An 11,719-nucleotide genomic window follows, 5' to 3' on the forward strand; every position below is an offset into this window, starting at 1 on the left:
ATCTAGTTCTGTGTATTTAAGCCCTTAGTATCCTCTGTTCAGTGTTCAGTCTTGTTTTGGTTTATGTGATTATACTATACTGTATTTATCCTTGTGATCTCCTGAGTGTGCCATTTTGGATTTATTCAACAAAGACAAATTTTTTCATTGTGTTTACTGCAGCATGCAGCCACACACTACATACAGAAAGATCAGTATCAGTTAGACTTCACTCTTCCATTTTGATGTCACTGTGACACAAGAGGAAGCTTGCTTTCAGACAAGCTCTGGGCGGTCATTGCCCTCAAATGAGAACATTGAGCTTGAGCTGAGACAACCTTATTTTACACTCTGCTTACATCCCAGTGAGTCTGAATCAGAAAACTAGTCTGTAGTAAACTGTGGTAAGTCAAAACAATATTTGCTCAGAAGTTGGACAGTAAATATTATAGTCAGAAGTACTATTATAATATTATATTATATTATATTATATTATACTATTATATTCAAAAGTAAATATTTTAAATTTTTAAATGTTAAGTTAAATGTATTTACTATGTAAAAAATGGGTCTTGGAAACCTGACAGTGCCATAGAATAATGTGTAAGGATAAAAGTAAATCATGCATGATGGTTTAAACATCCATTCTTAAATGGATAAGTTGTCTTTTAAAAATCTGTCAACTTTTGTGGATGCCATGCATAATTTTAAGGGTTAAAACTGCGTGATCACTTTGTTGTAGAATTATTTCAAGTTGTGGGTACTTGTAACTAATCCTAGTTTATGAAACTGCTTTTACTCTAAAACAAGTGTTTCAGCATTTTACACTAAGCAGGAAGACACACTTCCTTGTATAGCGCAAACATCCTTCATTGTTGCAACAAGTTTTCTTCTAGGGGAGAGTGAGAGTGTTGTAACAAGTACATTGTAATACCATCGTTTTATCCAATTAGAAATGTGTTCCTAAGGTGACAACAGAATGTTGTATTCTGTACAATTGTATTTTTGTTGCAGAATTGTGTTGAACTGTCAACTGTATTTACAGAAACTACCCAGCAACTCTGACTGGTGAACTACCATGACACCCAACGCCACTGCACATCACTGTGGTAGGTCAACTCAGAACCTGGTGGCATCCGTCCTTCCTCCTCTACTCATCATCGAGCTGTTACTCGGTCTACCTGGGAATCTTTTGGCACTGTCAGTCTTCAGCAAAAACTTCAGGGCCAACATCATGTTTCTCTTCAACCTTGTTTTGTCTGACTTTCTGCTTCTTGTGAGTCTACCCTTCCGTATTGACAACTTCATACGTGGCGAGAAGTGGATATTCGGAGACGCATGGTGTCGGGCTAACCTATTTATGCTGTCAGTCAATCGTTCGGCCAGCATTGCCTTTATGACCGCCGTGGCTGTTGACCGCTACTTCAAAGTGGTCCATCCGCATCACAAAATTAATCACATAAGCACAAAACAAGCAGCTGGGGTTGCCTGCTTCATCTGGGGTATTGTAATGTCTCTAAGAATACCTTTGCTGGCCAACAATCTTCTGAGTGTGGAAAATAACATTTCTCTTTGTAGGAGCTTCAGTAACTATGAGAAAACACCACTTGGCATCCACCTGCATTATGCAGTGTTTATTTTAGAGTTCTTTGTGCCTCTAATACTTCTGGTCTTCTGCTCTGTGCGTATTGCATGTATCCTACGGTCTCGCAAGATGGACAAGGACAAGAGAGGGCAAAGGGCTATTCGAACTGTACTAGTAATCGTTGGGGTTTTTGTCCTCTGTTTCTTCCCTAGCATTGGAACAGGATTGACAGCTCTCTATTTTAAAAAGCTTGGAGATACGTACTGTAAGGCTTACAATCTCACCAGTCAGTTGTTCTCTATGTCCATAGCCTTTACCTACCTAAATAGTACTCTGGACCCGGTCATCTACTGCTTCTCTAGCTCTGTCTTCCGCAATTATTTGAAAAAAGCTGTAAACCAGACTGGATTAATGAAGCTACAGATGAGCCGACGGGACAGTATGCCCAGCGGAAGTGATTGAGAATGGGTAGAGGTTTTATGAGCATCGGTGCAGTGTCACTGCTTAATATACAATGACTTTTTCATTATAGTGTTGTTTGTCAAGTTTCTTTATAATACATTTACATATATACATTCTACAGTAGTCAAAATTTGAAGTGGATCAAAACCTTTCATTAAAGTTATACATGAATTTTGAACAATACCTGTTCTTGTCTTAGGACAACTTTTTTGAACTTTTTTGATCCACTTCAAATGTTGACTACTGTATTATATTTTTGGACATATACCTGTATATATATTTTATTCTGATGCACATAGTACAGAAATTGTATATAATACATCATGTCATATACATGATCTACTTTTAACGTAATTATTAAATAAAATTAAATAGATTAAAGCCACATAAGAAAATATATATTTTTTAAATCATTTAAAAAAAAAAAATTATTTGAATAAATAATTAAATCTGTGGAAAACATGAGATTGATTTATTAATTATGTTATAGTTATCTTCATATATAGTTCTATCAATATTACATAACTGTCACGATCTGTGTGTTTAGTTTTGTTTTCATGGACTTTTAGTTTGCATTCATCAGCCATCTGTTTCTTATGTTTCCTTTGTTCCTAGTTTCCCCACCAATGGTTAGTTGTCATGGACCCTCATTAATCATCACAGCTGTTTGTCATTGTCTCATTACCACTGTGTATTTAAGTTCCTCCTTTTCATTTAGTTGTAGTTGTCTGGTATTGTTTGTGTCTTGACTCTCTGTTATGTTGCCTGCTCACATTTGGATAGTTTGTTTTTATTAAAGAACCGTTTGTTTGTAGAAACCTGTTTGAACCTTTTTCATCATCTGAACCAAACCGTGACATTAACATACTATTATACAAACAACAATTGACATGTTCTTGTTGTTTATCCATAATTCTGATTCTGTGTAACTGTTTTTGCAAATGGTCTTGTAACAACTTGAGCTAAACAGACCACCAAGACCACACACTCGCAGGATGCACTTCTATACTGAGTTATTTTCTTATAATGTTTTTGCAGTTAAGAGCTTCCAAGTCAAAGTTGAAGGGATAGTTCACCCAAAACCCATTTATTTTGAAGAATGTTGGTAACCAAGCTGTTATGGTGACCACTGACTTCTATTGTATAGACCAGGGGCCCGTTCTTCGTACGTTGCTAACTCACTTAGTTGGATTTGATTGTTGGCGATTTGGCATGATCTTGGATTGTTTGGTTCTTCGATGCTCATCCTGGACTTGCTGTCATGGTTGTTCCGCATTTGTCAATGAGAGCATATGACATAATTTAGATATATTTTTAAGACGGAGAAATGCGGTTCCCTTTCGAGGGAACTCGGACTGCGTCGATTGACACTTTGGGGGAACGCCCCTCAGCGTAGCGCCTCTGAAGAATGAATGAAACTAAGCCAATCACTGATTGGTGTTGCGTCATGACGTAATGTGTGACGGCATACAAGCGGAAGCTATAAAGGACGCCGGCACACATGAGATGTCAGCTTTTTCTTCTTCCGCAAAGCGCTCTCTGTTTGACTTGTCTGTCTTATTTGGTGTTGTCTATCACAAAGCATTACAACTATATATATATATTATGGCGAGCCCAAGTTTCACTCTGTGTGTGCATCCCTGCCCTCGTTATATCACGGGTGGGGACACACATCGTTTGTGTAGGCCTACACATTGTTTGGGAGTCCAGCACGCGCTGGCAGCTCTCGAGGGGGCTGCTTGCGAGGATTGTGAAACACTTCCAATCCGTGTGCTAGGCTGCCGCCTGGCCATTTTAAAAAAAAAAAAAAAAAAGGAGGAGGATGGTCAGGCTCGCGAGCCCCGTGGTGCGGGACCCCGTGGTGCAACGCTCTTCATGGGGCTCGCAAATGGGTCTGTTGCAATATAGAATCTATAGTGGCTCGGATCTCGCGTTTGCCGAGGCAGCGCGTTGATTACGGGTCTACTCTGCAATAAGATTCTGTGACTTGGATCTTGCGTTTGTCGAGGCAGCGCGTAGATCAAAGGTCTACATTGCAATACAGAATCTAGTTGCTCGGATCTCGCGTATGCCTCGGCAACGCGTAGATTACGTGTCTACTTTGCAATAAAGATTATGTGTGTGTGCGAGGCATGAACAGTTCGCTCCCGAGGGTGCTGGCTGTGTTCATTGAGAAATATCTCGACGCGTATATCCGTGCGCTGTCGGATGTTTCAGCCTCGCACCTGTTGACTTTCTTCTTGGGTTGGAAGCCAAATATATTGTGAACGACTCAAATCTCGCGTTGCCGAGGCAGCATGTGGATTACGAGATAGCCTTACACAAAACAGTATTTTCTGGTAATTATGGCTGCATTTAATTTTAAGAAATTAAAATGATGAAATATTTCTGACTTTTGAATATCGGAAGTTAGATATTTTAATTCAGCCTACCATTCAGACCGTGTTTCACTTATTCAGTGTTTATGGCTACATTAATTTCTGAGGAATTAAAATGATAAGCAGCGAACGCAGGCTTGCGGCCATGCAGTGTTCCTTCTGCACATCAAAAACATCGTTCCTTCTGCACATCGTTTTTCGATTCTTCACGATTTTTCTGCCGGTCCTCCGCTTCAGGGTATCGAAAACGAGACAAAAATAACAGGGCTATCCCCCCCCCCGTGGAGGGACGAGCGAGAATTGGCGAATCCCGATTGGTACCCGAAGCCAGGCTCGAGAGCCTGGTTCCTTTGGTAAAATATTTCGATGCATGGAAAAATCTCACGAATATTTCGCCTTGGGCCCTGCGCACCATTCAAAAGGGGTACAGGCTGCAGTTCGGTTTATGCCCACCAAGGTTCAACGGGGTGGTCCGGACTGCAGTCGACCCAGTGCAGGGTCGGGTATTGGAACAGAAAGTAAACTCCCTGCTGGTAAAGGAGGGTATAGAACATATTCCTCCACTGGACAGGGGTCCGGGTTTTACAGCCGCTACTTTATAGTTCCCAAAAAGGATGGGGGGTTGCGTCCGATAATAGATCTCAGACACTTGAATCGTTGTCTGAGGAGATTCAGGTTCAAGATACTCACTATTCCCATCATCGTGAGTCAAATTCAATCCGAGGATTGGTTTGTCACGATAGATCTAAAGGACGCATACTTCCACATATCCATCCTCCATCTCACAGGAAGTTCCTGAGGTTCGCGTTCGGGGGCAAAGAGTACCAATATCGGTTCTTCCGTTCGGCCTAGCTCTCTCCCCACGCACATTTACCAAATGTATGGATGCAGCTCTAGCACCGCTGAGGCTCCAGGGCATCAGGGTGCTCAATTATATCGACGACTGGCTGATTCTGGCCCAGTCACAAGAGCTGGTGGTTCGGCATCGAGATGTCATCCTCGCCCACATTCAAAACCTGGGGTTGAGACTCAACACGAAAAAGAGCGTGTTGACACCAGCCCAGAGAACCACGTTCCTGGGAGTGGTGTGGGACTCGGTCACGATGCGGGCATGATTGTCTCCTGCACGAATCGAGTCCATTCTGGCCACAGTGTCCAGGATAAAGCTAGGCCAAGCCATTACTGTGAAACATTTTCAAAGAGTGTTGGGGCTCATGGCAGCAGCGTCCAACATTATTCCATTTGGCCTGCTGCACATGAGGCCCCTCCAGTGGTGGTTGAAAACCAAGGGGTTCTCCCCGAGGGGGGACCCGTTCCGCATGATCAGGGTTACGCGCAGATACCTTCGTTCCCTATCTATGTGGAAAAAGCTTGGTTTCTGTCCCAAGGTCCAGTGTTGGGAGCGTCATGTCGCCGGAAAACCGCTTCGACAGACACCTCCCTCACGGGCTGGGGCGCGGTCATGGACGGCCGCTTTACGACAGGCCTATGGCAGGACCATCATTCCTCCTGGCACATAAACTGCCTGGAGATGTTGGCGGTGCTCCGAGCTCTTAGGAGCTTCCTGCTGGACCTCAAAGGTCATCATGTCCTTGTGAGGTCAGACAATATGTCGGTTGTGGCCTATATAAACCATCAGGGGGGTCTGAGGTCTCGCCCTCTATGCAGACTGGCGCATCAGATCCTCCTGTGGTCCCAGGGGTAGCTGTTATCTCTAAGAGCAACATACATCCCAGGGAGTCAAAATCAGCAAACAGACATCCTGTCGAGACAGGGGCTGAGGCCAGGGGAATGGAGACTCCCCCCCGAGGTGGTGGAGTCAATATCTCAGAGGTTCGGCCCAGTGGAAGTGGACCTATTCGCGTCTCGAGAGACGACCCACTGTCCAATGTGGTTTTCTCTCACTCATCCAGCCCCGCTGGGGTTGGATGCCATGGTGCAGACGTGGCCGAGGCTGCGTCTGTATGCATTTCCCCCGAACGCTCTGCTCCCGGGAGTTCTAGAGAGGGTCCGTCGCGACGGGATCAGTCTACTGCTGGTAGCCCCATTGAGGCCGGCCCGAGAATAGTTCTCAGACATTGTATCACTCCTAGACGGCCCTCCGTGGGAGATTCCCCTCAGGAGGGACCTGCTGTCACAGGCAGAGGGCTCAATGTTTCACACTCGACCCGAGTTATGGAAACTGTGGGTCTGGCCCCTGAGGGGGCACAGTACCTAGAGGCCGGCCTATCAGCTGGAGTAGTGGAGACCATACTCAGCTCCAGAGCTCCCTCCACGAGCAAATTGTACGGCTTAAAGTGGAATGTCTTTACCCACTGGTGAGGTGGATCCAGTTAACTGCCCAGTGGCTTCAGTTCTGGAGTTCCTCCAAGATCGTTTTTCAGCTGGTCTTACCCCGTCCACACTCAAGGTGTACGTGGCTGCCATTGCGGCTTTCCACGCTCCACTGGGTGATGGACCTCTTGGGAGGCAGCAGTTGGTCGTACATTTCCTCGGTGGGGCCTGGAGGATGAGACCTGCGGCTCGTTCCTGGGTTCCCATATGGGACCTGGCAGTGGTTCTCGAAGGGCTGGCCGAGGCCCCCTTCAAACCATTGGAGTCGGCTGAGGCCAAGAACCTTTCCCTGAAGGTGGTTTTTCTGTTGGCCATTACTTCTCTGAGGAGGGTAGGAGATCTCCAGGCGCTCTCTATATCTAACGGGTGCCTGGAGTTTGCTCCAGGCGACAATAAAGCCATCCTTCATCCCAGGCCGGGCTATTTGCCTAAGGTGCCATCCAATTCGCACGGCCTACAATTCTGCAGGCCTTTCATCCTCCACCTCACGTGATGGCGCATGAGGAGAGACTTCATCTGCTCTGTCCTGTCAGAGCTCTAAAAGTCTATATTCAGAGGTCCTCTTCATGGCGGAAGTCGGACCAGTTGCTGGTGTGTTTCAGGTCGCCCAAGGGTCTTCCCGCCTCCAAACAGACCCTCAGCAACTGGATTGTCCATGCTATTTCTTTGGCCTACCAGTTGGCAGTTTGCCTTCACCTTTGGCCGTGAGGGCTCATTCAACCAGAGGCATGGCATCCTCTAGAGCCCTTCTCGCGGGGACCCCGATCCAGGAAGTCTGCGATGCAGCTGGATGGGCCACCCCTCATACCTTTATTAGGTTCTATAGCCTGGACATTCCGTCAACACCTGGCACTCTCGTGCTCTCGTCCTATGTGTGCCTGTCAGCAGCTTCACACTAGGACAGGCAGGGCGCGTTGTGGCATAGTGGGTACTCGTTCCCCCAAAGTGTCAATCGACGCAGTCCGAGTTCCCTCGAAAGGGAACGTCCTCGGGTTACGATGTGTAACCCTTGTTCCCTGAGAAAGGGAACGAGGACTGCGTCCCTTCGCCACGCCTTCCCCTGCCTGGGAGCGCTTGCTTCATCACAGAAGCTGACATCTCATGTGTGCCGGCGTCCTTTATAGCTTCCGCTTGTATGCCGTCACACATTTCGTCATGACGCAACACCAATCAGAGATCGGCTTAGTTTCATTCATACTTCAGAGGCGCTACGCTGAGGGGCGTTCCCCCAAAGTGTCAATCGACGCAGTCCTCGTTCCCTTTCTCAGGGAACAAGGGTTACAGTCGTAACCCGAGGACGTTTTACAGATACTAGACACGTGACTTTAAAATGAAAGATTGGTATCAAAGAGCACACCCAGGTTCCTAACTGATGACGAAGACTTAACAGAGCAGCAATAAAATGTTAGACAGTATTCTAGGTAATTACGTGTCAAAGTTTTTGTCCAATAATTAGAATCTCTGTTTTTTCAGAATTTAGCAGTAGGAAATTACTAGTCATCCAATTTTTTATATCAACTATGCATTCCGTTTATTTTTCTGAATTGGTAAGTTTCATTAGGTTTTGAAGAAATATCCAGCTGAGTATCATCAGCATAACAGTGAAAGCTAATTCCATGTTTCCTAATGATATCTCCTAAAGGTAGCATGTACAGAGTGAACAGCAGCGGTCCTAGAACTGAGCCTTGTGGTACGCCATACTGAACGTGTGATTGATAAGACATCTCTTCATTTACATTTACAAACTGATAACGGTCAGATAAGTATGATTTAAACCATGCTAGTGCAATTTCACTAATGCCAACATAGTTTTCTAGTCTATTTAAAAGAATGTTGTGGTCGATGGTGTTAAATGCAGCTCTAAGATCAAGTAACACTAATAGAGAGATACAACCACGATCGGATGATAAGAGCAAATCATTTGTGACTCTAATGAGAGTTGTCTCAGTACAATGGTACAATCTAAATCCTGACTGGAAATCCTCACAGATACCATTTCTTTCTAAAAAGGAACATAGTTGTGAGGATACTGCCTTTTCTAGTATCTTTGACAGAAAGGTAGATTCGAGATCGGCCTGTAATTGACTAATTATGTGGGATCAAGTTGGGTTTTTTTAACATGCGGTTTAATCATAGACAGCTTAAAAGTTTTTGGTACGTATCTGTCACGGAACACACACAGGAGGCAGAAAATCCAAGAGCAGTAGTTTTTAATTAAAGGGCAATCCAAACTCGTAGTCATCCAGGCAGGTGTCAAAATCCAATAAGGCAATCCAAAACACAAGACAAAAACAAGAAACGGGCAGATACAGACTAGAAAGTGAGGTGACATAAACCAAGGACTCCGTAACAAACACTAACACAGACAGGGAATATATACACACAGAACTAACAAGGTGATTGAAAACAGCTGAGTGCAATAATCAGATAAGTGACAGAACAGAATGCTGGGAATTGTAGTCTAATGTGAATGACACCGTGAGAACGAGGACCTCTAGTGATAACCCAGGGAAACACAACCAGACACTGTGACAGAACCTCCCCTCTACGGAGCGGCTACCAGACGCTCCATGACAGTACACAAGACAACACAAGAGTCCAAGAGGAAGGTGGGAAATCCAAGGGAGGGATGGGAGGGCCAGGACCATGAAGGGGAACAAGAACAGGGGGTGATGGCTCAGCCGGCGACCAGGGCGAAGCAGACAGTCCATCGGGCGGCCAGGGCGAAGCAGACTGTCCATCGGGCGGCCAGGGCGAAGCATACTGTCCATCGGGCGGCCAGGGCGAAGCAGACTGTCCATCGGGCGGCAAGGGCGAAGCAGACTGTCCATTGGGCGGCCAGGGAGAAGCAGACGACCCATCGGGCGGCCAGGGCGAAGCAGACGTCCCATCGGGCGGCCAGGGCGAAGCAGACGACCCATCGGGCGGCCAGGGCGGTGAAGAACCCTCGGGCGGCCAGGGCGGTGAAGAACCCTCGGGCGGCCAGGGCGGTGATGACCCCTCGGGCGGCCAGGGCGGTGAAGAACCCTCGGGCGGCCAGGGCGGTGAAGAACCCTCGGGCGGCCAGGGCGGTGAAGAACCCTCGGGCGGCCAGGCCGGTGAAGAACCCTCGGGCGGCCAGGGCGGTGAAGAACCCTCGGGCGGCCAGGGCGGTGAAGAACCCTCGGGGGCCAGGGCGGTGAAGAACCCTCGGGCTGCCAGGGCGGTCAAGAACCCTCGGGCGGCCAGGGCGGTGAAGAACCCTCGGGCGGCCAGGGCGGTGAAGAACCCTCGGGCGGCCAGGGCGGTGAAGAACCCTCGGCCGGCCAGTGCGGTGACGACCAGGGCGGAGACGACCCCTCGGGCGGCCACGGCACAGGAACAGACACCGGCTCAGGAACAGACATCGGCTCCGGAACAGACACCGGCTCAGGAACAGACACCGGCTCAGGAACAGACACCGGCTCAGGAACAGACACAAGCTCAGGAACAGACACTGGCTCCGGCTCAGGAACAGACACTGGCTCCGGCTCAGGAACAGACACTGGCTCCGGCTCAGGAACAGACACTGGCTCCGGCTCAGGAACAGACAATGGCTCCGGCTCAGGAACAGACACTGGCTCAGGAACAGACACTGGCTCCGGCTCAGGAACAGACACTGGCTCCGGCTCAGGAACAGACACTGGCTCCGGCTCAGGAACAGACACTGGCTCCGGCTCAGGAACAGATACTGGCTCCGGCTCAGGAACAGACACTGGCTCAGGCTCATGAACAGCAGACACGAACACCGGCACAGGAACAGCAGACACGAGCTCCGGCTCAGGATCAGAAACTGGTCCCGGCTCAGGAACAGAAACTGGTTCCGGCTTTGGAACCAGGGAGACAAAAGGTCTGAAGGGTCCTTCCAGGATCCGTGCCAGACGCTCCAGATAGTTGCTCGGTATTCCCCCGGCTGCGAGAATGGGTCTCTCCTGATCTGTCTCTGGCTCTGGAACAGACACTGGCTCCAGCTCTGGAACAGCAGACACCAGCTCCGGCTCAGGAACAGCAGACACCGGCTCCGGCTCAGGAATAGCGGACACCGGCTCAGGAACAGCGGACACTGGCTCAGGCTCTGGAACGGACACTGGCTCCAGCTCTGGAACAGCGAGCACAGGCATGTCTAGGATCCGAATCAGATGCTCCAAATAGTCCATCCGTGCCCTCGCGGCCACGCGAATGGGCATCTCCTGATCCGTCTCTGACCGGGTAGACATGGCGTGGACAGTCTCTGGCTGAGTAGACGTGACGTGAACAGTCTCTGACTGGGCAAACGGAACCTGAACAGTCTCTCGACCACCTCCTCCACTGCGACCTCCACGGGTCCCGCGAAACTTGACCAATCGGGTCCCTTTAAAAAACTCCCTTCTCTCCCGCTCGGTGGCTGGGGAAGAGATGTTACAAAACATACCGCTGGATTAGGAGTGACGGAGTCCTTCTGTCACGGAACACACACAGGAGGCAGAAAATCCAAGAGCAGTAGTTTTTAATTAAAGGGCAATCCAAACTCGTAGTCATCCAGGCAGGTGTCAAAATCCAATAAGGCAATCCAAAACACTAGACAAAAACAAGAAACAGGCAGATACAGACTAGAAAGTGAGGTGACATAAACCAAGGACTCCGTAACAAACACTAACACAGACAGGGAATATATACACACAGAACTAACAAGGTGATGGAAAACAGCTGAGTGCAATGATCAGATAAGTGACAGAACAGAATGCTGGGAATTGTAGTCTAATGTGAATGACACCGTGAGAACGAGGACCTCTAGTGATAACCCAGGGAAACAAAACCAGACACTGTGACAGTATCCTAATGACAAAGATGTATTAATGATATTAAGAAGAGGATCTATGACCTCTGGAAGCATCTCTTTCAATAGTTTAGTCGGTATAGGGTCTAACATACATGTTGTCGATTTAGATGATTTAACGAGTTTAGAAAATTCTTCCTCTCCTAT

At 47.6% G+C, this 11,719-nt stretch overlaps 1 protein-coding gene across 1 annotated transcript; it reads left to right on the top strand.

Annotated features, from left to right (window-relative positions):
* Positions 1-288: 288 nt before the first annotated feature.
* Positions 289-2,844, top strand: hcar1-3 (hydroxycarboxylic acid receptor 1-3). The gene is made up of 2 exons (XM_077236356.1): positions 289-383; positions 1,025-2,844. Exon 2 carries the CDS (start codon positions 1,058-1,060, stop codon positions 2,024-2,026), a length of 969 nt encoding a protein of 322 aa, XP_077092471.1. The 5' UTR covers positions 289-383; positions 1,025-1,057; the 3' UTR covers positions 2,027-2,844.
* The last annotated feature ends 8,875 nt before the right edge of the window (positions 2,845-11,719 follow it).

The sequence above is a fragment of the Siphateles boraxobius genome, unplaced genomic scaffold, assembly GCF_051911475.1.
Source record: "Siphateles boraxobius isolate OS27281-9 unplaced genomic scaffold, OSU_SipBor_1 20, whole genome shotgun sequence".
Taxonomy (NCBI): domain Eukaryota; kingdom Metazoa; phylum Chordata; class Actinopteri; order Cypriniformes; family Leuciscidae; genus Siphateles; species Siphateles boraxobius.

Bases quoted from the DNA above. Each gene is read 5' to 3' on its own strand.
- hcar1-3 (XM_077236356.1), top strand. From the start codon at position 1,058: ATGACACCCAACGCCACTGCACATCACTGTGGTAGGTCAACTCAGAAC.